At 45.2% G+C, this 26,911-nt stretch overlaps 1 protein-coding gene across 1 annotated transcript in view; it reads left to right on the forward strand.

Annotated features, from left to right (window-relative positions):
- GRHL2 (grainyhead like transcription factor 2) overlaps positions 1-26,911 on the forward strand; it is a 494,191-nt gene that overhangs the window by 225,858 nt on the left and 241,422 nt on the right. Inside the window, exons 5-7 of the mRNA XM_069220568.1 lie at positions 763-818; positions 2,598-2,751; positions 8,598-8,709. Of these exons, the coding sequence (XP_069076669.1) occupies positions 763-818; positions 2,598-2,751; positions 8,598-8,709 (322 nt within the window). The remainder of the gene's footprint in view (positions 1-762; positions 819-2,597; positions 2,752-8,597; positions 8,710-26,911) is intronic.

The raw sequence follows: 26,911 nt of genomic DNA on the forward strand, positions 1-26,911 counted from the left end.
GAGTGGCATAGAGTGCAGTGTTGCAGAGTAGAGTGTTGAAGAGTGCAGTTTTGTAGAGTGATGTAGAGTGCATTCGCATAGAGTACAGTGGTGCAGAGTAGAGTGCAGTGCCATAGAGTGCAGTGGCATAACGTCCATAGGTTTAGAGTAGAGTGGCATAGAATGCATTGTAGTAGAGAGGCATAGAGTGAAGTGGTGTAGAGTGGAGTAATGCAGAGTGGATTAGAGTGCAAAGGCATGGATTGGTGTAAAGTGGAGTGGTGCAGAGAGTCTTTACATTCTGGGGTTTAGTAATATTTTTTCGTATTTCGTCCACTGTTGCACTTTTGGGAGGAATGTAGTCCTTTTTTGTATATTGAGAGTCCATCTTGACAATGGCACACACTTAAAACTGAAATACCTTTTGTGTGTCTTAATCAGTGCCATTATTATCCAGTCCAGAAGGATAAACATCTGAGTCAGTCTATTCTGATTTGTATCCTTGGACCTACAGTTTACTTAAAGCTCACCCCACTGAAGTTGCCCCCACCCCTACACTTCAGATCTGATTGAATTCAATTAACATTGCAGGCTTCGAAAGGAATGACAGTGGATGATATATAAAGCTTTCAAATAAAAACATATTGTTTATATTGAATAATAACTGTGTTATTAGTGATTTCTGAATTTCCTAATTCTGAATTTGCTAACTTTTTCGGGTGTATACATTAATGTCGCATATTGTTTCCTGATTGATCGTTGTCTTTATTTCTAAAACTTCAGAAATACGGCAGCGCGTCTGTTGGAGCAGAAGATTTCATCTATGACGACACTGGGAGGTAAGCTGTGAGAGCTATCTTGAGGGGATACATACAAGTAAAAGTGTTATAAAGTTGTGTACATGACCGAGAGACTTCCAATACAATGTTGTAAAAAGATGCTATCAGATGGGATTCATACGGCCATCAAATCCATCTGCACACCCAAGCTCATTCTAGGCCACACATGGCATGGCTTACAAGTGCAAATCTGAAGTTCGAGCAAAGAAAGGTTACCATATAAAGACGCCTCTCTCTGCATTCGCAACTGCTCAACATGTCCAATCACATATATAAAGGCTTGCATAATTATGCATTGGGAAATACTTGCAGCTTTTACAGCTTCCCAGGAGAACATGAATTCTTTGCTGCAAATTTACTAATTTTTCGTGCAATGGAAGACAGCAACCAAATTTGCTACTTTGCGGTGCGTGAAAGAAGAGAAACGAGCCCTAATATTAAAATATAGAAATGTGTCTGCACTGTATCTCTCTCCCCCAGTGATGGTGCACTTTGGGCTGCCTTGCTCCATGCACACACTCTTGCACAATAGTACAGAATACTATGCTTAGTCACAGTATAAAACATTTCCAGGTTTGTATGTGTGCTGTACAGTAAAGTACACATGTACAGCTGGAAATATTTTGAGAAAAGAAAAGATTTTTACAACGTTAGGCCTGCCCTGGGCAGGCATACATTTTTGGTGCAAAGTTCTGTCTGACTTGCTTCATAGATATGGCTTCGTATAAAAAACCATGCGATGTTTCATAGGAATGCCCATGTGCCATCCAATGTTGATGCAAAATAGCGCAAACTATTGCATGGTGCTATTTTATATTACTTTAGAGTTACTTTCCATAGTAAAACAGGTTTGCCCCTTTCACAATAAAAATAATTGAAATCTACTCTCAATATTTGTATGCTGGCTGATACACATTGGGAAGTTCCAGGCTCATACCCACTGTATCACGGCAATGAAGCACTGTGGCTGGGATAAAATGTGCTATCATGATGTTGTGCACAAATGGCATAGGTTTTTCCAAGAAACCATTCCGTTGGCAGTGCAAGCGCTAACACTCTAATTCAGTGAGAAGCAGCAGATTTCTGCATGCATGCTCACTTGCGCACAATATCATGACGTGGCCAATGGACTGACAGCATCTAACAAAGCACAAGATGGAAAGTGTGTCACTGAAAGGTATCTTCTTCCATGACTTAATAAACAAATGGAAACAAAACACATAAACATGGGGGATAGTTACTTGGGCAGATTACAAGTTTTTAAAAGAAGACTCATTTTTAGAATTAGAGTGGACCTTTCTAAAATGTATATTTCAGTATGGCACTTTTCTGAGGATTTTATTACTCCAAGGTTATGTCTTACCCAGAGAACATAAATAGCAGTGTTCTTACACACAACCTGTTTATTGTAATTTAATTTTAATTACGATCTATGATTACAATTAAAAGTCTATTGTTTGGCATTGTTCGTAGAGAATCATAGACTTCTCCCTGCAACTTGCACAGATTTCCACATTGCAATGAAATCACAAAAATGCTCAGGAGTGCACGCGTAACTTCAGACACATTGTAGATGTTCATCCGCAGTCCTATTGCATACCAAGTACTGCATTGAATGAATGAGCCAATATTTCAGTGGAAAGATTTTAAGTCGGTGAACCACTCCGTGGCCTGTAATATATTTATCTTTGAGAATATTATTAAGAAATTACTTGTGATGGTTCAGGATTGAAACTGTAAAGTTGGAGTACTGTTTAGTTCTTTTTGTTTTGTCAACAGCACGTTCCAGTACACGCTGGAAGCTACCAAGTCCCTGCGACACAAACAAGGGGAGGGACCTATGACGTATTTAAACAAAGGACAGTTCTATGCCATTACTCTGAGCGAGACGGGAGCGAACAAGTGTTTCCGGCATCCAATCAGCAAAGTCCGGGTATGAGCACATCTTTACCATCTAAAAAATGTTCCTCAATTTAACTTCCTTTTTTAAATACCAGTTGACTTGTTGCAAATGGTTACTCATGGATCCATTTGTAAAGCAAACTTAATTTAGTAACATATTTAGATGTGTATTAGGCTACAAGACAGCAGGTGTACCAGCCCGCCTTCATAGTCTTTTTTTTTTACATGCAGTAGGGCTGAGAGAGCTCGCAGCTGTGATGCTGCCCTGTTCACAAAGATGCACAAAGCAGCACTAACGGTGCCTTGAGTTTAGCCACCAACGCCCTTGGACAAGGTGAGTTGGAAGACGGAGCCAAAATACAACCAACCTCGCCCTTGGTCAAGGGAAGAGTATGACGTTCAAAGTCAGAACACCACTTTTGCACAAGGTATAGAGTACCACCCAATATTCCTGCACTTTTAAGTGCCAGGGTTCTAGTGTGGACTCTTTCCCTGGGTAGTATGTCAGAATATTGTTAGCAATAATAGTGTCTAACAGAAATATTGTGCTTTAAATATTGTTTAAAAATACTGTCCAACGGGGAAATATTTTTGTAAACGATACTGAGGATGTGATAAGTCCAACAATATTTTGGTTACGATGATCTGGTACATTTCCTTCTCTGCCCTTCGGCAAGGCATGGAGGGCCGGATAGCTCTGGGACGGCTAGCTACCATGATGAAAATCAAACCTTGTCCTCCTATTCCCTTGGGCAAAGAGCGGGTAGTGAAAGGGCATATGGACCTTCACCAGCCCTATTGCATTTCTGGGATGGGAAGAATAAAAACACCCACTCTTAAGTAAGGCAGGTAGGTTTTAATGCACCATGGCCAGAGGGGTGAAAAATTTAGGCGCCACCCTCATACGGCTGGGTTGTATTTTTTGCCCCTCCTTGGTTCCAGCAGGGCGAGAAATATTTACAAATATGCACATAACTGGGGCATGCCTACTAGGTAGTCACAGTTTTGCTTATATCTCCGAAACGACTCAACGAAAATTCACTAAACCAAGAGAAGCCCTAGAATTACCAAAGCCACAAAGCCTTAAAAATGTTGAGAATTTCATTCAGTGGTACTGGAGTCACAAACAGAGAAACGAGAAACTTGCCTACGGAAAAAGCCTGTATTAATGTCGAAGTGACAAGTTTTGGGACCCCCTTAGAAGTTGTGATCCATTTGAATAATCCGTACCAAATTTAGCATGTCCAAGGCCTACCTATTCAACACTGTTCCCGCAGGTTTGATGAAAGTCACTCCAGGGGACAATGCAATTTAAAATGCAAAAATATGATTGTTGTGAGATGTCAGTGGTAACAAGAGAGATGCGACCGTGTTTCAGTTACATGAATAAACATATTCACCTCTCACCAGACTTCTGCTCATGCATTTGTCCTCGTAACTAAAAAGTTTCTCGGCACTTCACTACATCTGCACTTTCTGTGTTACTTACATTTTTTAGAAGCTCTCTGGTATTGCATAATTTGGACCACTGACACGCTATAGGCCGAGTAATTCTTATGGCAAAATAACACCTGTTTTTTCAGCCTAATGCACGGAAAATCTTGAAGCGAATTCTGGCAACTTGGTAAAGATTTCTAAACTGTTCCGGCGACTAGATGGTATTTTTTATCTAACTATGTACAAGATTATTTTTCAGCTCTGCAGAAAGCCAAGACAATGCTTCCATTATTATGAGATTTGAACTCGGGTATCAGGTTAACAGCTCTCAATGAACTCACAGCATTTCCGCCTCAAGAATGGTTTGTTGTTTGAAATAGAACTCGAGCTATTGTCGGGCACGTTAAATGGTCTCACCTCTATTTTGCAAAACGTGCATCTACTATGAAGTCCTAATGAAAGCTCAGATAATGCGCCTTCAGCGGGCGCCCTGCGCCTAAAGAACGGACATGTTGCGAGTAAAGGCAGAGCGTGAGCGAGGGGTCAAATTTTGGAGAAGGCACGAATATGAGTATCAAGAAAATAGTGTTACATGTCTCTAGCTCACACCCTAAACGGTCTCTTGGAACTTCAGGAAGGCAAAGAAATGGTTAAATCATCAACACATCCGCACTGGTAAATAACAGGTGGGGTCTGTCAAAAGTTTGCCAAAGGAGCTGCTCTCTGCCCAGGTCCAGCCTCCTGTGTCCCCCTTCTGATTACAAGGCAGGCGAGGCAGTGGTACTGTCATTCAGGTGGCGGTATCTCCAGCTCTGCCTCTTCCAATGGCCAACCAAACAACTACCTTGAATGGATGCAGCCTGAGGGGCAAGAAGGATGCTCCGGCTCTCCACCTGACCCCTGCCCTTACCACATCCTCAACAAATCAAGCTCCGTCATCACACCCTAACTACCGAAGATCATCAACAGCTCCTTTGAGTCCGCCACCTTCCCAGAGAGCTGGAAACATGCAGAGATCAACGCCCTCCTCAAAAAACCCAAGGCGGACCCAAAGGACCTCAAGAACTTCCAGCCTATCTCCCTGCTCCCCTTCCCAGCAAAGGTCATCGAGAGGCTGTCAACAGACAACTAACCCGCTTCCTCGAGGAGAACTGCACCCTGGACCCTTTCCAATCCGGATTCCGCAGCAACCACAGTACCGAAACCGCCCTCATTGCCGCCACTGACAACATCAGAACCATACTGGACAATGACGAAACCGCGGCCTTCGTCCTCCTGGACCTTTCGGCCGCGTTTGACACTGTCTACCACCACACCCTATGCTCACGCCTCAGCAATGCCGGAATCCGCGATAGAGCCCTGGACTGGGTCACCTCCTTTCTCACCGACAGAACCCAGAGAGTTCGCCTCCCCATTCCAATCGGAGGCCACCGAAATCATCCCCCAGGGTTCGTCACTTAGCCCGACCCTCTTTAACGTCTACATGGACCGGCTTGCTAACATCGTCCGATCCCACAACCTCAACATCTCATACGCCGACGACACCCAGCTGACCCTCTCCCTCACCAAAGACTCTTCCAAGACCTACCTCCTCGAAGGAATGAAGGCCATCGCCGAATGGATGAAGAGCAGCCACCTCAAACTCAATTCTGACAAGACGGAAGTCCTCATTTTTGGCTCCACCCCCTCCACATGGGATGACTCCTGGTGGCCTGCCACTCTTGGAGTCGCTCCGACTCCCACCGACCACGCACTCAACCTAGGATTCATCTTGGGCTCCTCATTATCCATGACCCAGCAAGTCAACGCTATCTCCTCCTCCTGCTTCAACACCCTCCACATGCTCCGAAAGATCCACAAATGGATACCCACCGAAACCAGAAGAAAAGTCACCCAAGCCCTCGTAAGCAGCAAACTGGACTATGGCAATGCCCTCTACGCAGGAACCACGGCCAAACTTCAGAAGAGGCTGCAACGCATCCAGAATGCCTCCGCACGCCTCATACTGGACATTCCCCTGCCACTGCCACATCACAGACCACCTGAGAAACCTGCACTGGCTCCCAGTCAACTAGAGAAACACCTTCAAACTCCTCACCCACGCTCACAAAGCACTGCAAAACACCGGTCCAGAATACCTCAACAGATGGCTCTCCTTCTACACCCCAACCCGGTATCTCCGCTTCGCCGACCTCGCCCTTGCAACCGTCCCACGCGCCTGCAGAACTACAACCGGCGGTAGATCATTCTCCCACCTCACCGCCAAAAACGTGGAACACTCTTCTCACCCACCTGCGCCAGGCCAAAGACCTCCTTACCTTCAGGAAACTTCTCAAGATCTGGCTGTTCGAGCAGTAGCAGTACTCCACTTCTTTCCTCCACCCCCCTCCTCAGCGCCTTGAGACCCTCACAGGTGAATAGTGCGCTTAACAAATTCCTGATTGATTGATTCAAAAAACTAGCTGCCATGCTCTCAGTGCTTAATTTGAGCTGTTGGTTGCCAGTAGGGGCATGTTTAGGGCCTTACTTTTCCTCATTGGACATTTACTGAGAACTAGAGAAGGAAAACACATAAAGAGGAAAGACAGAAGAAGAGAAATATGGTCAATCGTCACAAAGGGAGAAAGCAGGAACATGCACAAGTGAGATAAGGGGGCAGGGAGTGTCTTGTAGTGGATGGAAGAGCCATGATGTCGATTCAAGGTTATGCAGCCTTGTTATTCGGCGTGCCAACATTTAAAAGCAGCGTCTGCAGTATTCTGAGGAGAGCTTCGACCACCAACACTCATCATTTTACAAGTTAGAACATTGGAATGCCGAGAGCTCCATTGAAGACAATAGAGTGGCTCTGGGTTTACAATTGCTGGTATAAGCCTTCTGTTTCAACATTCCAATGTTTGTCTTCATGTTTCTCTCTTTTAAATTTAGAACATTCTACCCTTAGTGGGTGGAATGCTCTAATAGCCCTGTAGCCCTTCTGGCTCTCATTATACTGAGTTTAAAAGCCCTCTCCCTCATTATAGGCCCTTATCTGGGGCTCAGGCCTATAACTCGGGTTAAGGGCCCCCAACAGCCGGGATAGCCCTTGGCAGTGAGGTATTAGGCTGTATTATAACATTGGAATTTTCAGAGCTCCATTGATGACAATGTAGTGGCTCTGAGCTTACAATGGCTAGTATAAGCCTGGAGTGCCAACATTCCAATTTTTGTGTTTATGTTTCTCCCTTTTTAATTTAGAACATTCTCCCCTTAGTGGATGGAATGTTCTAATAGTTTTATAGCCCTTTTGGCTCTGGCTATACGGGTTGTTAAAGGCCCTAACCCTGGTTATAGGCTCTTGCCCGAGGCTCAGGTCTATAAGTCAGGTTAAGGGCATGTAACAACCAATATAACCTTTGGCAGCGGGTTATAAGGCATTATTAGAACACTGGAATGTTGAGAGCTCTGTTAGAAATAAGCGAGTGGCTCTGGGCTTACAATGGCTGAGACAAGCCTTCTGTTTTAAAATATCAATGTTTGTCTTTCTGCTTTTCTTTTTTAAATTAGAACATTCTACCCTTAGCGGCTGGAATGCTCTAATAGCCTTATAGCCTTTTTCTGTCTGGCTATGCTGGTTGTTCATGGCCCTCACCCTTGTTAAAGGCCTTCGTTGAACTCAGGTTCACAGCTTTTAACAACCGGTAATGCCCTTGGCAGCTCGCTATAAGGCTACACTAAGCACTGCACATTCGACAGCTACAGCATGAAGGACCACTAAGGGCATAATGAAGGACACAAGCAGGACACTTAATACCAATTTATTTAAAGGTTACATTAAAAATGCTGCATCAAGTGCACTAGAGAGGCCAGTGAACATCTTTGTGCAGTGTACTGGTCTGGCCTTATTGTAGTGCTACATTGCAACAAATGGCCTTAAAAGTGGCCATGTTACTAGGGGAAAGGAAGTGTCCAAATTGAAAAGTATCTTTGCACCAGGCATTGTGTGCTGGGAAATAATCTTGCCAATTTGTTCATCTATGAGCACATCAAACGATGATTCACATGCTCAGGGAAGACTGAGGGAAGGAGGGTCAAATGGCTCTTTACTGTTTTCGTTTGATTTAGTTTGGCTGGGAACTTTAAGGGAGATTTTTATTCAGCAGGTTTTACACTGATATTCAGGATTTAAAGGATAAGAGCAGTAGGTAAGTGGAAACAGTCCTTCAAGCTAATATGTTTATACTTGTTTAATACTCTAGTATAGATCTCTGTATAAATCATACTCAGGGCTGTTCATTCACGTGCTTGTATTCTCAATTTATTGTTGCTTATTGGAGGATAGTGATATCCATGTGCAGGACTCACGTTCATGTCTGCCTGGAAGCTCCCAGGGCAGCTGGGGGTGAACTGCACAGCTCTCTGGCCTCCTCGGTAATGGCCTCTCTAATGCTTTTTCTGCAGAGTGTAATAATGGTTGTCTTCAGTGAAGATAAAAACCGCGATGAACAACTCAAATACTGGAAATATTGGCACTCACGGCAGCACACAGCGAAACAGAGAGTCCTCGACATAGGTAAGTCGCAGCTCAAAGTCACGTTGATGCAACACAGATTGCAAGGATGGCTGGGAAGCTGAGAGGATTTGGACTCCTCATCAGCAACAGAAAGATGAATGTGCATGTGTAATGTTGTTGTAATGGTACAAGGTCATGCTATTTGAAGGCAGAAGGACTGCTACTCAGAGACCTGAGAGTCGTTGAAAGCTTTGGTTTGAGATCTTGATTCATGATGAATGGAGCTGAATACCTCACAAGAGCATGGTAGGGTCCGTACTTTACGGAGTGGTTGGTTTAAAAGGACCATGTGTATAGGTACAAAATTTGGATTTTGAGTCACTTTATGACTTTAGTTCTACTCTAACATTTTATGTGTTGTTTGAGTGTTGTTTTTGTACATAACATAGCTCTGGAAGTTGTAAAGCGCGTATCGAAAGGGTGGCCTTTAAACACTTGTTTCACAGACATAGTAGGAATCAATTAAAGAAGACAAGTTTCAAAAAGGTAGAAGAGCCAATATGACAGATGAATTCATTTTACAAGCAAATAAATATCTCTTTGAAGCACAAATTAAGGCCCAGTTTGAAAGTTGCCTAGTACTGGCGGGGTTCAATCTTCACCCGTGCAGTAACATCACCCCCCCCCACCCAATACCATGTAATTATGAGTTGAACCCCTTGGAATACGGAATAGCAGCACACAGAATAACCATGTGGAATTCTGCATGGTATTCCTTGCCGAAAGGAGTTTACGGTGAATATTTACCATTTGTTTTGAGCAAGTAGTCAATATGTGTGGGGGCCATGATTTGAGGCAGGAGAAGGGAAGGGGTCAGGAAGGTATGGAAGGGAAAGAGGAGAAGAATCTTGCGAGTGGGGAGCATCACATACTCCCCTCTTGCCAGAGAAAAAGGTTGAATGGGACCCAGGGACAAGGCTTAGCTGCTGGAGCAGCAAGGCTTCAAGAGTATTTAGCAGCCAGAATTTCTGGCTGGTAAAGTTGGGTCCGGTGTTCTTGGTCGGTAGAGTCGGGCCTGGTGTTCTTGGCCGGTAAAGTCGGGTCTGGTCTTCTAGGCCGGTAAAGTTGGGACCGGTGTTCTTGGTCGGTAGAGTCGGGCCTGGTGTTCTTGGCCGGTAAAGTCGGGTCTGGTCTTCTAGGCCAGTTAAGTCGGGTCTGGTGTTCTTGCACTTGGGGGAAAAAACAGGCGCAGGAACACCAGGCCATTCGTGATTGGGTATAGTGGAATGTCACACTGGAATTCAGCTGTGCCCCACTCTTAACCGGGCCCTATGTAGAGTGTAATAATTTCCTTAAATCTTATTTTTCCGTGATAATCGGACTCATACCAGATGTCTTCATTGCCTAACATTCTGTGTTCCTAATAAGGCTTTAATTTAATCTTTTCAACATGTTCTTCACTATTGTACCTTGACCATTGTCGGTCAAATAATTAATGGTTTCTTGGTACTGTTAGTTACGGTTGAGAAGTCATGGCTGATATAAGGGGGATCTATTACAAGTTCGGTCTACACAAAAAGATTCTTGCCGCTCTAACAATCCAGTTTTGAAAAGAATCGTCGACATCCAACTATAGCTCCGTTTTTCACTGAATTCTAGGTATACATATTTCATTTAAATGGCAGAGTTACACAGCTTTTGTTGATTTAAGCAATGCTTTTGACAAGCTGGATAGGCCCACAAAATGGCGAATCTTGATCCTTTAATAATACTGCTGATTAAATTACACCAGGCAGCAAGGGTGCGCGTACATCTACGATATTGCCACTGAGCAAATTCTGGTTCACAATGACTTATGGCTATGTACAGGTCCCTCTTCTTCCCTCCTTGTAGTTTGCTGATCTTCCTGGAACTTAGTGCCTACTAGTTCTTTTTCTCATGCCTCAAGTGATCTATACTTAGCGTGCCTAAAATATAAATGTAATTTTGCTGACCAGGCTAGTCATGGGCTTTCAGAGAAAAATCCGTATTTTTAATATGATTAATGCAATCAGTGTACTTGAGAGAATATACTGGAAGACAGTGTTAACCATGAGACAATGGAATAATGCCTTTCAGTTGATAACTGATTATGATTGTATTTAACTTTAAATTATAAAATTATGTTGGTATAACATCTACAAGCTTACCACTGATACCCTAAGGTATTTATTATAGATTGAATTACATAGGGATTTTGCAGGAAATATGTAATTAAATGTGTATTTAGGGAAGAAATGAGATGCTTAATTGTACAAACTGAAGAGACGTAGCGTTAAATTTAGTAACGAGTCACGCACCGCAGCAAGACAACTTTCTGCGGGGCGTTTCATAACCGGGAGAGAGCAGAAATGCACCTTCATCACAGGCAAGATTGTTTTTGTGCAGGAAGGGGTATCTTCCTTCATAAAAACAGTCCTCTGAAGCTTTTCCCCTCTTTCTATGTGTACTGTAGAATTTAGTATATGTAGAAAGACGGAAAAAGTTAGGGGAAAAAAAATATTTCTCCTCATTGCACCTCCCCTGGGAAGGCGTAGCATTTTAATGCATTTCCAGGTTTACTAGTGTTAGTAAATCTGTGAATGTGCCAAAAGCCATGAGTGGATGCATGGGAACACCCACGCTTTTACCCATATAATGCCTTCCCAGGGCAGAGTGACACAAGGCAGTGACTTGGGCTGCCCTATGTTACTCCACTGCCTTACTTAACACAATGGCAATGCATTGGCAATGCATTGGCTTCCTAAATCCTGGCCTGAGGCTATACACACTGTTACACACTGTATGTAAACTAAGTGAGTGGAACAACATGTGACAACTACAAAACAACATGGGATGCAACTTCACGTAAAGACGACCTCACTAGAACCCAGTTATTGGACATTTTTACCTTAATCTAAAAAAAGGGGGTCCACCAATTGGAATTAATTCTGTGGCTAAGAGAAATGTGTTCACCTCTGCATGGATGTGCTTGACCTATCCTCGATTCAATTTACAATTTACATATTATTTGGTTGCTTGTTATTAAGAATGGAAACATATTAGACCAGGATTTCTAAACCAACGTGCACATATTGTTAAGTAGCTGTACATGTACTGTTTAAATTAAGACGCTAAATATTTAGACCATCTCTATAATATTTTTAACGTCTTTTAAAATGTTTCATGATCATTTATCATTCTTTGTATGAATTGCTAAAATAAGTTGGTTTATTGTGTTGTACTACTGTTTTTAATTAATAGTTTTTAATTGTGTGTACTTTTACACCCCTGAGTCCTGCTGTTGCTTTATTGGTAGCTGCGACCAGGCAGACAGTGATTGTCGGAACAAAAGTCTGTATTGTGCTAGTGTGTGATTGTGTTATTATACAGGATAAACTAAGCCAAATTGCTATCCTGGGACTGATTGTTCATGCATCTTCTATAGCAACCAGTGTTTCAGTGCAAGGCCACAGGTTAGAACCGCGCAGCTCCACTCAGCCTTTCACCCTTCTGAGGATGAGTTGGGTACCAATAAACACTTGTTATATGGTGCCAGGATGCCTCTACAGGTAAATGTGTGGTCATTTAGTGTGTTATCTGTAGCCTTGCACCTACATGAGTGCACACAAGAGGGCTTCTTTGAGGTCACGGGCCTTCTTTAGCTTGATACAACTAGATATTGTGTATTAAGACCTTATTTTGCCTGCATATTAAAACTATAGGTCAAGAATGGCTCTGAAAAACTTGCAGTGTTGTATATGAGTTAAATTATTTTCTAGTTGCACTCAGTTCAGCTGGTCACTTGAAAACCCGTATATAAGCAGCATCTTTTCCCATTATGTTTTGGGCCAGTGCATCAGAAAGAATGCTATAGCTGGGGAATGTAGTTTCAATTAGCTCAGATTTAGTTCGACAGTCAACAAGATTCGAAAGAGCTGCCTTGAATCTTGAAAGCTTGCGGCCACGTGAGCTGAGCACCCCGAGAGGCACGCCTGGAAGGTGTGTGCTCGGTTTTAAACTGTCTGAACGTTGTTTTCTTTGCTCGCTTGGGCTGGCCCTGTCTTCCTGTCATTCTGCTGGATTTAACAGGAGCGTTTTGTGTACACACTCTTGCAGTGTTTGACAAGCTTTCTATATAAAAAAAGGCTTTCGCTCTGTGCTACTTATAGGGCCTCTAGCACCGATGGCCGCCATTTTATATATTTATCCTGGTTGCTACATGACGCGTAAATGCTGTAGTGTTTTTTCTGTAACTTTTCTTTCGTTTTCTTCTTTTGGTTATGCACACCCTCTCCTGCTACACACTGAAAGAGCTGAATTGCCTAAAAGTGGGCCTGATATTAGCTCAGTAACACTTTAACAGGTACGGACCGGCAGCCAAAGGGCTTCGGGTAATTCAGAAGATTGAAGGGCTTGATAAACTTTTGAAGGTGCTTGGAGTTAATTGGGGCTGTGCGTTTGAAGACTTCTTCCTGTAATGGACCCCGCGGCGGTATTGCCCCTGCGAGGGAAGGCGCGGTCAGCAGGACGTGACAGGAGACAAGCTTGGAAGGCGACTTGGGCTCTCGGTTAGCCTGGGACCCGGAACCCGGGACCAAAAGGCGGAAGTTATCGGCAGTGACAGGGTTGAGGAAAAACATAATTTATGTGATGGAGTGAGCTGACAGCGTGGTTCACAAAAAAACACATACGTGTTTGACCTTTAGAAAATAACGGGTAGCTTTCTTCCATGTACGGTCTACTTTCCAAAAGCATGGTCTTTTTCATATATCTTTTTTCTGCCTGTGTCCTAAAATCTGGAATGCCACTGCTTCTGCCACCCGCACCAGCCCTACCTGACTACTCCCTTGATCAGTGCTCGAAATGGAAAAATTAAAGTGCCGGTACTTTGTGCCAGAGTACCTGCTTGTTTCTGAGAAGTGCTGGTACTCTCCCTCTCAAAATAAAAAAGTGCCAGTACTCAGTACCGGACAGTACCGGCCCGTTTAAAGTACTGCCCTTGATGTCTTCGATTACTTTACAGTAGATTTCAGTTGTCTATTTTAGGTCTGGTTTGACAGACCGGCGGGTTATCGGACCTATTGTTACGAATTCTTTAGCATAACATAGAGAGGTTTTAGTTCCCCCCACAGGAGTATTAGTGTGTCACCTCACAATGTTGGCTGTTTGATGTATTTTCCCACTTTTATAGAAGTTCTTCCATTAGAATGCACGAGGGAGTTGTTTTTTTACATTTGAAGAATACACTCAGTCATCACACTGTCACATTGAATTATCTCCTCCTTGTATTCTATACTGAAAGCAATACTTTGTTGCTTCTTTTTAAAAGCTATGGTAGAGCCACTAGGGCAGGATTTAATGTGTTAAGCAGCATTTGTGCTCACAAAGGATGGTAAGTATTAAACAGCATTTTCGAATGCCTGTGTTTACATGCATTGGCACATTAGAGCCAGACCTCTTGGCTTTATGGTCACTCTACATATTATGTGAACCTCATTGTCAACATTTGACTTCTTGATGTTTTATCATATTACTTTTGTACTTGTATTTTGCGTCTTTCATTACAAAGTTTTTATGTAGAACACTCGGGCCTGATTTATAAGCTGGTGGCAAGCATACTCCATCGCAGCAATGACAGACTCTGCATACGTCAACATATAGGTCCGCCTGCCAAATTTGGACGTGGGCAGACCTTTGGTTTAATTGCAGCGGAGACTGCTCCAGCTCTGCCATGATTAAACCCCTCTGACAGCCCTGCAGAGTAAGGGCCATCGGAGGCAGACCCCCAGTTCCACCCATTTTATGGTGATGAGTGGAATTAGAGATCAGTTTTCACTGCCGTCACTGCCAGGAAAACTCTGGCACCAAGGGTGAGTGAAAATTGCTAAATACTCCCCTTGCCATGGGAAAGGATTCCAATTGTGAGGGGAACATTTTATTTTTATTTTCAAAAACAAAATCCTGCTTTGAGATTTTCTTTTGGAAAAGAAAAAAGAAAACAATTTGGAGCAGGGCTCCATCATGTTGATGGAGCCCTGCACCAAACTCAAAAAGCATTGAGAGGAACTGCCATGATGGTAGCTCCTGGCAATGTTAATGACCGCCTTCTTTGCGGTCATTTCTAAATCTGGCAAATAATACCTCCACCTTGGCAATGGAGTAATTTACTCTATTGCCTTGGCAGAGAAACAAGCCGTCCACTAGATTATAAATCTGTCCCTCTTCACCTTTGGTTCTTTTATGCTGTATACAAAACTTCATACATAAAAATAAGTAAACAAGTAAATAAATACTCAGGATTTCTATTAGGCCCAGTCAAAAGTTAAGTGATGCCAGTCATTTGTGCTATTTCAGGAATTTTGCATTTTACTTGTTACATGAAGTTTCTGAAATTATGCCATTAAGCCACTTTGAGTAATACTGCTGCTGTTCAGAGAAAAGTTGCACAAATGCTTCCTCATGTCAAAAATTGACACGAGAATACAATTTGCTCTAAATTATAGTTCTGGATGATGGATTTTGTGTAATTATGTGTAATTTCACAAAGCCAAATTTCACACACCAATAATTTTTAAGTATGCGGCAGAAATGAATGACCAAACTATACTGAGGGAGGTTTTTCACCCTAATTATTCAGAGCAAGTCTGCAACACATTTGAGTATTAAAAATGTTTTAATCTTTAAATTACCTTCCTGTTTTTCTGCTCTCAGCCTCTGGCAGTTCTAGAGAGGACGGCCTGTATCTCTCAGAAGCTGCTTTATTGAGTCTACACAGAGCCTAGTTATTCGTGGATCTGGATCTCAACAATGTTCTGAGTTTAAGTGCTTATGTTGTAATACATATGTGTTTATGGATTTTGCCTCTGATAATTACATGTGCAGGGCACAATACTAGCAATCTGTTCTAATCTAAGCAGAGGCCAGTCAGGTTCTTTTAAGACAGTTAATATCGACATAGTACTGTAGATTTAATAAATACTGTGTAAAGAACTTGTAGCGAGTCTGTTAAAGAGAGCATTAGACTAGTCAAATCTGAGGATCACTCTGGTTCAATTGGCTAGACATGTTATCAGCGGCATTTGTGTAGTGCACTTTCTGCCTCGCAGCACTGATGGCCTCCAGGGCTGCCTCCGATGTGTTTCTGAGGTTTCCCCATAATCAGGAATCTGAGTCGTCCGTTGAGTATTTCATTTAGTGTTGTGGTCTGATGAGCCCTAGGTTGGGTTGGCCATGCCTTAGTCAATGAGTTGAGGATGTATTATTTGATGATTGAGAGCTGTTGCAGGGAAACACATCACTTATTGCTTATGCATATTTTACACGCTTCCAGGCAGGTAGACACAGAACAGGCATTGACAAAACCAATATGTCTCACCTTTGGGACTCTCTGGGGTAACACCAAAGCCCTTGCCTACTGCAGTAATCTGTGACATTCCTTATAAGGAAATTGTTCTGTATAGGCTTTCATACAGAGTATCTGACCTCAAAAGGATTGATGGATTGATGTTAATCTATGCTTTTCACAATAAAAACATATAGCCTACTGTCTTTATTTTAACGTTTGGTAATAAGCAGATGAGGCTTTTAGCCATGATCATGACCTTCGACCATATCCAGCTCAGTCCTGCGGTACTGAGTGTAAGATTTGCCACAAGCCCAAAAATACAATACAAGTAATCTTTTCAGTGGAAGCACACAAAATCAGCCCTTCAAGTCCTGTATTTAAGCGGAACCATCAGGTGGTTGGAGCTTATGCCTCACTCTCTCAGAACATGTGGAAATCCTTGGTAAACCCTTTTAAGAGAGATAGTATTTTGTGTTGCTGAATTGTTGCTGTAATTTTATATACTTTTGTAATTTTACGTCTGTGTGTCTGATGGTTGCCATGTAGAAAAGTTAACATTCACAACAGTAGGCCTGAGTTGATTATGGTGAGAAACTATAGGCTTGATTGGTGCAGTGGGAAAAGTTATTTGTGATGTCATAGGTCTGATATGCGTATTATGAAAAAAAGTCTGTAGGTACAGCTTAGTTATTGTGAAAATAATTTGTTAATGCCAATAGCCTTTTAATAATGGGTCATTATCACATTGTGTTACAGAACATAGAAAGGTATTTGGTGACATGTGATGTCATATAATCTCACAGATTACTGCAATAGACATTGGTTTTGGTGTTGGCCACCCACTCTGACAAACCCTCGAGGTTTTCACTGTGATGGTTTTTGTTAGGCCCTATATTATGCTTTTCAAAATGTTTTTTTCTATCTATTTGTAATTTTTTAACAGTGTGCATGTTGGTTGGCAATTTATGTGCAGTTCAATAGTCCGTCACTAGTTATGGTATTAGGACAAAGGTAAAGTGTAGGAAGTTGGCTCTGTATGTGCTATTTCAAAGTAAGGAATAGCATGCACAGGGTCCAAGGGTTCCCCTTAGAGGTAAAATAGTGGTAAAAATAGATAATACTAATGCTCTATTTTGTGGTAGTGTGGTCGAGCAGTAGGCTTATCCAAGGAGTAGTGTTAAGCATTTGTTGTACATACACATAGACAATAAATGAGGTACACACACTCAGAGACAAATCCAGCCAATAGGTTTTGTTATAGAAAAATATCTTTTCTTAGTTTATTTTAAGAACCACAGGTTCAAATTTAACATGTAATATCTTGTTTGAAAGGTATTGCAGGTAAGTACATTAGGAACTTTGAATCATTTCAATTGCATGTATACTTTTCAAGTTATTCACAAATAGCTATTTCAAAAGTGGACACTGTGCAATTTTTACAGTTCCTGGGGGAGGTAAGTTTTTGTTAGTTTTACCAGGTAAGTAAGACACTTACAGGGTTCAGTTCTTGGTCCAAGGTAGCCCACCGTTGGGGGTTCAGAGCAACCCCAAAGTTACCACACCAGCAGCTCAGGGCCGGTCAGGTGCAGAGTTCAAAGTGGTGCCCAAAACGCATAGGCTTCAATGGAGAGAAGGGGGTGCCCCGGTTCCGGTCTGCTTGCAGGTAAGTACCCGCGTCTTCGGAGGGCAGACCAGGGGGGTTTTGTAGGGCACCGGGGGGGACACAAGCCCACACAGAAATTTCACCCTCAGCGGTGCGGGGGCGGCCGGGTGCAGTGTTAGAACAAGCGTCGGGTTCGCAATGGAAGTCAATGAGAGATCAAGGGATCTCTTCAGCGCTGCAGGCAGGCAAGGGGGGGCTTCCTCGGGGAAACCTCCACTTGGGCAAGGGAGAGGGACTCCTGGGGGTCACTTCTGCAGTGAAAGTCCGGTCCTTCAGGTCCTGGGGGCTGCGGGTGCAGGGTCTTTTCCAGGCGTCGGGACTTAGGTTTCAGAGAGTCGCGGTCAGGGGAAGCCTCGGGATTCCCTCTACAGGCGGCGCTGTGGGGGCTCAGGGGGGACAGGTTTTGGTACTCACAGTCGTAGAGTAGTCCGGGGGTCCTCCCTGAGGTGTTGGTTCTCCACCAGCCGAGTCGGGGTCGCCGGGTGCAGTGTTGCAAGTCTCACGCTTCTTGCGGGGAGATTGCAGGGTTCTTTAAAGCTGCTCCTTTGGATAAAGTTGCAGTCTTTTTGGAGCAGGTCCGCTGTCCTCGGGAGTTTCTTGTCGTCGTCGAAGCAGGGCAGTCCTCAGAGGATTCAGAGGTCGCTGGTCCCTTTGGAAGGCGTCGCTGGAGCAGAGTTCTTTGGAAGGCAGGAGACAGGCCGGTGAGTTTCTGGAGCCAAAGCAGTTGTTGTCTTCTGGTCTTCCTCTGCAGGGGTTTCAGCTAGGCAGTCCTTCTTCTTGTTGTTGCAGGAATCTAATTTTCTAGGGTTCAGGGTAGCCCTTAAATGCTAAATTTAAGGGCGTGTTTAGGTCTGGGGGGTTAGTAGCCAATGGCTACTAGCCCTGAGGGTGGGTACACCCTCTTTGTGCCTCCTCCCAAGGGGAGGGGGTCACAATCCTAACCCTATTGGGGGGATCCTCCATCTGCAAGATGGAGGATTTCTAAAAGTTAGAGTCACCTCAGCTCAGGACACCTTAGGGGCTGTCCTGACTGGCCAGTGACTCCTCCTTGTTGCTTTCTTTTTTCCCTCCAGCCTTGCCGCCAAAAGTGGGGGCCGTGGCCGGAGGGGGCGGGCAACTCCACTAAGCTGGAGTGCCCTGCTGGGCTGTGACAAAGGGGTGAGCCTTTGAGGCTCACCGCCAGGTGTTACAGCTCCTGCCTGGGGGAGGTGTTAGCATCTCCACCCAGTGCAGGCTTTGTTACTGGCCTCAGAGTGACAAAGGCACTCTCCCCATGGGGCCAGCAACATGTCTCTAGTGTGGCAGGCTGCTGGAACTAGTCAGCCTACACAGACAGTCGGTTAAGTTTCAGGGGGCACCTCTAAGGTGCCCTCTGGGGTGTATTTTGCAATAAAATGTACACTGGCATCAGTGTGCATTTATTGTGCTGAGAAGTTTGATACCAAACTTCCCAGTTTTCAGTGTAGCCATTATGGTGCTGTGGAGTTCGTGTTTGACAGACTCCCAGACCATATACTCTTATGGCTACCCTGCACTTACAATGTCTAAGGTTTTGTTTAGACACTGTAGGGGTACCATGCTCATGCACTGGTACCCTCACCTATGGTATAGTGCACCCTGCCTTAGGGCTGTAAGGCCTGCTAGAGGGGTGACTGACCTATACTTGCATAGGCAGTGAGAGGCTGGCATGGCACCCTGAGGGGAGTGCCATGTCGACTTACTCGTTTTGTTCTCACTAGCACACACAAGCTGGCAAGCAGTGTGTCTGTGCTGAGTGAGAGGTCTCCAGGGTGGCATAAGACATGCTGCAGCCCTTAGAGACCTTCCTTGGCATCAGGGCCCTTGGTACTAGAAGTACCAATTACAAGGGACTTATCTGGATGCCAGGGTCTGCCAATTGTGGATACAAAAGTACAGGTTAGGGAAAGAACACTGGTGCTGGGGCCTGGTTAGCAGGCCTCAGCACACTTTCAATTGTAAACATAGCATCAGCAAAGGCAAAAAGTCAGGGGGCAACCATGCCAAGGAGGCATTTCCTTACACAACCCCCCCCCAAACGAAAGAGGATGAGACTAACCTTTCCCAAGAGAGTCTTCATTTTCTAAGTGGAAGAACCTGGAAAGGCCATCTGCATTGGCATGGGCAGTCCCAGGTCTGTGTTCCACTATAAAGTCCATTCCCTGTAGGGAGATGGACCACCTCAACAGTTTAGGATTTTCACCTTTCATTTGCATCAGCCATTTGAGAGGTCTGTGGTCAGTTTGAACTAGGAAGTGAGTCCCAAAGAGGTATGGTCTCAGCTTCTTCAGGGACCAAACCACATCAAAGGCCTCCCTCTCAATGGCACTCCAACGCTGCTCCCTGGGGAGTAACCTCCTGCTAATGAAAGCAACAGGCTGGTCAAGGCCATCATCATTTGTTTGGGACAAAACTGCCCCTATCCCATGTTCAGAGGCATCTGTCTGCACAATGAACTGCTTAGAATAATCTGGAGCTTTTAGAACTGGTGCTGAGCACATTGCTTGTTTCAGGGTGTCAAAGGCCTGTTGGCATTCCACAGTCCAGTTCACTTTCTTGGGCATTTTCTTGGAGGTGAGTTCAGTGAGGGCTGTCACAATGGATCCATATCCCTTCACAAACCTCCTGTAATACCCAGTCAAGCCAAGGAAAGCCCTGACTTGAGTCTGGGTTTTTGGAGCTACCCAGTCCAGAATAGTCTGGATCTTGGGTTGGAGTGGCTGAACTTGGCCTCCACCTACAAGGTGGCCCAAGTAAACCACAGTTCCCTGCCCTATCTGGCATTTGGATGCCTTGATAGAGAGGCCTGCAGATTGCAGAGCCTTCAAAACCTTCTTCAGGTGGACCAGGTGATCCTGCCAGGTGGAGCTAAAGACAGCAATATCATCAAGATAAGCTGTGCTAAAGGACTCCAAGCCAGTAAGGACTTGATTCACCAACCTTTGGAAGGTGGCAGGGGCATTCTTTAAACCAAAGGGCATAACAGTAAACTGATAATGCCCATCAGGTGTGGAGAATGCTGTTTTCTCTTTTGCTCCAGGTGCCATTTTTATTTGCCAGTACCCTGCTGTCAAGTCAAAGGTACTTAAGAATTTGGCAGCACCTAATTTATCTATGAGCTCATCAGCTCTAGGAATTGGATGAGCATCTGTCTTGGTGACAGAATTGAGCCCTCTGTAGTCCACACAAAACCTCATCTCTTTCTTTCCATCTTTGGTGTGAGGTTTGGGGACTAAGACCACTGGGCTAGCCCAGGGGCTGTCAGAGCGCTCAATTACTCCCAATTCCAGCATCTTGTGGACTTCCACCTTAATGCTTTCCTTAACATGGTCAGACTGTCTAAAGATTTTGTTTTTGACAGGCATGCTGTCTCCTGTGTCCACATCATGGGTACACAGGTGTGTCTGACCAGGGGTTAGGGAGAAGAGTTCAGGAAACTGTTGTAGGACTCTCCTACAATCAGCTTGCTGTTGGCCAGAGAGGGTGTCTGAGTAGATCACTCCATCTACAGAGCCATCTTTTGGGTCTGATGACAGAAGATCAGGGAGAGGTTCACTCTCTGCCTCCTGATCCTCATCTGTTACCATCAACAGATTCACATCAGCCCTGTCATGGAAGAGCTTAAGGCGGTTCACATGGATCACCCTCTTGGGGCTCCTGCTTGTGCCCAGGTCCACCAGGTAGGTGACCTGACTCTTCCTTTCTAGCACTGGGTAAGGGCCACTCCATTTGTCCTGGAGTGCCCTGGGAGCCACAGGCTCCAGAACCCAGACTTTCTGCCCTGGTTGGAACTCAACCATTGCAGCCTTTTGGTCATACCAAAACTTTTGGAGCTGTTGGCTGGCCTCAAGGTTTTTGGTTGCCTTTTCCATGTACTCTGCCATTCTAGAGCGAAGGCCAAGTACATAGTCCACTATGTCTTGTTTAGGCTCATGAAGAGGTCTCTCCCAGCCTTCTTTAACAAGAGCAAGTGGTCCCCTTACAGGGTGACCAAACAGAAGTTCAAAGGGTGAGAATCCTACTCCCTTCTGTGGCACCTCTCTGTAAGCAAAAAGCAGACATGGCAAGAGGACATCCCATCTCCTTTTGAGTTTTTCCGGGAGCCCCATGATCATGCCTTTTAATGTCTTGTTGAATCTCTCAACCAAGCCATTAGTTTGTGGATGGTATGGTGTAGTGAATTTGTAAGTCACTCCACACTCATTCCACATGTGTTTTAGGTATGCTGACATGAAGTTGGTACCTCTGTCAGACACCACCTCCTTAGGGAAACCCACTCTGGTAAAGATACCAATGAGGGCCTTGGCTACTGCAGGGGCAGTAGTCGACCTAAGGGGAATAGCTTCAGGATACCTAGTAGCATGATCCACTACTACTAGGATGTACATATTTCCTGAGGCTGTGGGAGGTTCCAGTGGACCAACTATGTCCACACCCACTCTTTCAAAGGGGACCCCCACCACTGGAAGTGGAATGAGGGGGGCCTTTGGGTGCCCACCTGTCTTACCACTGGATTGACAGGTGGGGCAGGAGAGGCAAAACTCCTTAACCTTCTGGGACATATTGGGCCAGTAGAAGTGGTTGACTAACCTCTCCCACGTCTTGGTTTGTCCCAAATGCCCAGCAAGGCGAATATCATGGGCTAAGGTCAGAATAAACTCTCTGAACGACAGAGGCACTACCACTCTCCTAGTGGCACCAAGTTTGGGGTCTCTGGCCTCAGTGTACAGGAGTCCATCTTCCCAATAGACCCTATGTGTTCCATTTTTCTTGCCCTTGGACTCTTCAGCAGCTTGCTGCCTAAGGCCTTCAAGAGAGGGACAGGTTTCTTGTCCCTTACACAGCTCCTCCCTTGAGGGTCCCCCTGGGCCTAAGAGCTCAACCTGATAAGGTTCAAGCTCCAAAGGCTCAGTTCCCTCAGAGGGCAGAACTTCTTCCTGAGAAGAGAGGTTCCCTTTTTCTGACTGTGTTGCAGTTGGTTTCCCAACTGACTTTCCTTTTCTCTTGGTAGGCTGGGCCATTTTTCCAGACTCCAGCTCTACTTTTTCACCCTGTGCCTTGCATTGTGCTCTTGTTTTTACACACACCAGTTCAGGGATACCCAGCATGGCTGCATGGGTTTTTAGTTCTACCTCAGCCCATGCTGAGGACTCCAGGTCATTTCCAAGCAGACAGTCTACTGGGATGTTTGAGGAGACCACCACCTGTTTCAGGCCATTGACCCCTCCCCATTCTAAAGTTACCATTGCCATGGGATGTGCTTTAGTTTGATTGTCAGCATTGGTGACTGTATAAGTTTTTCCAGTCAGGTATTGGCCAGGGGAAACCAGTTTCTCTGTCACCATGGTGACACTGGCACCTGTATCCCTCAGGCCCTCTACACTTGTCCCATTAATAAAGAGCTGCTGCCTGTATTTTTGCATGTTAGGCGGCCAGGCAGCTAGTGTGGCTAAATCCACCCCACCCTCAGAGACTAGAGTAGCTTCAGTGTGGACCCTGATTTGCTCTGGGCACACTGTTGATCCCACTTGGAGACTGATTTGCTCTGGGCACACTGTTGATCCCACTTGGAGACTAGCCATTCCAGTGTTACCTGGATTGGAGTTTGGAGTGGAACTTTTCTTGGGACAGGCTTTGTCTCCAGTTTGGTGTCCAGACTGACTACAGTTTCGACACCAGGCCTTTTTGGGATCAAAGTTTTTACCCTTGTACCCAGGATTGTTTTGTGAAGAGGCTCTGGGCCCACCCTCCTGTGCAGGTTTTTGGGGGCCTGTAGAAGACTCTTTACTATTTTTATTTTTGGCTGTCTCACCACCTTTCCCCTGGGGAGGTTTTGTGACCCCTTTCTTTTGGTCACCCCCTGTGGAAGTTTTGGACACCCTAGTCTTGACCCAATGGTCCGCCTTCTTTCCCAATTCTTGGGGAGAAATTGGTCCTAGGTCTACCAGATGCTGATGCAGTTTATCATTGAAACAATTACTTAACAGGTGTTCTTTCACAAATAAATTGTACAGCCCATCATAATTACTTACACCACTGCCTTGAATCCAACCATCTAGTGTTTTTACTGAGTAGTCTACAAAGTCAACCCAGGTCTGGCTCGAGGATTTTTGAGCCCCCCTGAATCTAATCCTATACTCCTCAGTGGAGAATCCAAAGCCCTCAATCAGGGTACCCTTCATGAGGTCATAAGATTCTGCATCGTTTCCAGAGAGTGTGAGGAGTCTATCCCTACACTTTCCTGTGAACATTTCCCAAAGGAGAGCACCCCAGTGAGATCTGTTCACTTTTCTGGTTACACAAGCCCTCTCAAAAGCTGTGAACCATTTGGTGATGTCATCACCATCTTCATATTTAGTTACAATCCCTTTAGGGATTTTCAACATGTCAGGAGAATCTCTGACCCTATTTATGTTGCTGCCACCATTGATGGGTCCTAGGCCCATCTCTTGTCTTTCCCTCTCTATGGCTAGGATCTGTCTTTCCAAAGCCAATCTTTTGGCCATCCTGGCTAACTGGATGTCCTCTTCACTGGGGTTATCCTCGGTGATTTCAGAGTTGCTGGTCCCTCCTGTGAGGGAGCCAGTATCTCTGACTAGTATTTTTGGAGTCAGGGCTTGAGAGGCCCTGTCCTCCCTAGATAGGACTGGTAGGGGGGAATCTTCCTCCAATTCACTATCCTCTTCCTCTGAGTTGCCACCCTCAGAGGGGTTGGCCTTTTCAAACTCTGCCAAAAGCTCCTGGAGCTGTACTTTGGTAGGTTTGGGGCCCATTGCTATTTTCTTTAGTTTACAGAGTGACCTTAGCTCTCTCATCTGTAGATGGAGGTAAGGTGTGGTGTCGAGTTCCACCACAGCCACATCTGTGCTAGACATTTTGCTTCTAAAAGTTGGAATACTTTTTAAGAATCTAAAACTGGTTCTAGAATCTAATTCAAACTTTTACAAACTTTTAAACTCTAAAAGAAATGCTAAACAGGATCTAACACAAGGCCCTAGCAGGTCTTTTAAGAATTTAGAAAACTTTTCAAATTGCAAAAATCAATTTCTAATGACAATTTTGGAATTTGTCGTGTGATCAGGTATTGGCTGAGTAGTCCAGCAAATGCAAAGTCTTGTACCCCACCGCTGATCCACCAATGTAGGAAGTTGGCTCTGTATGCGCTATTTCAAAGTAAGGAATAGCATGCACAGAGTCCAAGGGTTCCCCTTAGAGGTAAAATAGTGGTAAAAATAGATAATACTAATGCTCTATTTTGTGGTAGTGTGGTCGAGCAGTAGGCTTATCCAAGGAGTAGTGTTAAGCATTTGTTGTACATACACATAGACAATAAATGAGGTACACACACTCAGAGACAAATCCAGCCAATAGGTTTTGTTATAGAAAAATATCTTTTCTTAGTTTATTTTAAGAACCACAGGTTCAAATTTAACATGTAATATCTTGTTTGAAAGGTATTGCAGGTAAGTACATTAGGAACTTTGAATCATTTCAATTGCATGTATACTTTTCAAGTTATTCACAAATAGCTATTTCAAAAGTGGACACAGTGCAATTTTTACAGTTCCTGGGGGAGGTAAGTTTTTGTTAGTTTTACCAGGTAAGTAAGACACTTACAGGGTTCAGTTCTTGGTCCAAGGTAGCCCACCGTTGGGGGTTCAGAGCAACCCCAAAGTTACCACACCAGCAGCTCAGGGCCGGTCAGGTGCAGAGTTCAAAGTGGTGCCCAAAACGCATAGGCTTCAATGGAGAGAAGGGGGTGCCCCGGTTCCGGTCTGCTTGCAGGTAAGTACCCGCGTCTTCGGAGGGCAGACCAGGGGGGTTTTGTAGGGCACCGGGGGGGACACAAGCCCACACAGAAATTTCACCCTCAGCGGCGCGGGGGCGGCCGGGTGCAGTGTTAGAACAAGCGTCGGGTTCGCAATGGAAGTCAATGAGAGATCAAGGGATCTCTTCAGCGCTGCAGGCAGGCAAGGGGGGGCTTCCTCGGGGAAACCTCCACTTGGGCAAGGGAGAGGGACTCCTGGGGGTCACTTCTGCAGTGAAAGTCCGGTCCTTCAGGTCCTGGGGGCTGCGGGTGCAGGGTCTTTTCCAGGCGTCGGGACTTAGGTTTCAGAGAGTCGCGGTCAGGGGAAGCCTCGGGATTCCCTCTACAGGCGGCGCTGTGGGGGCTCAGGGGGGACAGGTTTTGGTACTCACAGTCGTAGAGTAGTCCGGGGGTCCTCCCTGAGGTGTTGGTTCTCCACCAGCCGAGTCGGGGTCGCCGGGTGCAGTGTTGCAAGTCTCACGCTTCTTGCGGGGAGATTGCAGGGTTCTTTAAAGCTGCTCCTTTGGATAAAGCTGCAGTCTTTTTGGAGCAGGTCCGCTGTCCTCGGGAGTTTCTTGTCGTCGTCGAAGCAGGGCAGTCCTCAGAGGATTCAGAGGTCGCTGGTCCCTTTGGAAGGCGTCGCTGGAGCAGAGTTCTTTGGAAGGCAGGAGACAGGCCGGTGAGTTTCTGGAGCCAAAGCAGTTGTTGTCTTCTGGTCTTCCTCTGCAGGGGTTTCAGCTAGGCAGTCCTTCTTCTTGTTGTTGCAGGAATCTAATTTTCTAGGGTTCAGGGTAGCCCTTAAATACTAAATTTAAGGGCGTGTTTAGGTCTGGGGGGTTAGTAGCCAATGGCTACTAGCCCTGAGGGTGGGTACACCCTCTTTGTGCCTCTTCCCAAGGGGAGGGGGTCACAATCCTAACCCTATTGGGGGGATCCTCCATCTGCAAGATGGAGGATTTCTAAAAGTTAGAGTCACCTCAGCTCAGGACACCTTAGGGGCTGTCCTGACTGGCCAGTGACTCCTCCTTGTTGCTTTCTTTGTTCCCTCCAGCCTTGCCGCCAAAAGTGGGAGCCGTGGCCGGAGGGGGCGGGCAACTCCACTAAGCTGGAGTGCCCTGCTGGGCTGTGACAAAGGGGTGAGCCTTTGAGGCTCACCGCCAGGTGTTACAGCTCCTGCCTGGGGGAGGTGTTAGCATCTCCACCCAGTGCAGGCTTTGTTACTGGCCTCAGAGTGACAAAGGCACTCTCCCCATGGGGCCAGCAACATGTCTCTAGTGTGGCAGGCTGCTGGAACTAGTCAGCCTACACAGACAGTCGGTTAAGTTTCAGGGGGCACCTCTAAGGTGCCCTCTGGGGTGTATTTTGCAACAAAATGTACACTGGCATCAGTGTGCATTTATTGTGCTGA

The sequence above is a fragment of the Pleurodeles waltl genome, chromosome 2_2 (assembly GCF_031143425.1).
Source record: "Pleurodeles waltl isolate 20211129_DDA chromosome 2_2, aPleWal1.hap1.20221129, whole genome shotgun sequence".
Classification (NCBI taxonomy): Eukaryota; Metazoa; Chordata; class Amphibia; order Caudata; family Salamandridae; genus Pleurodeles; species Pleurodeles waltl.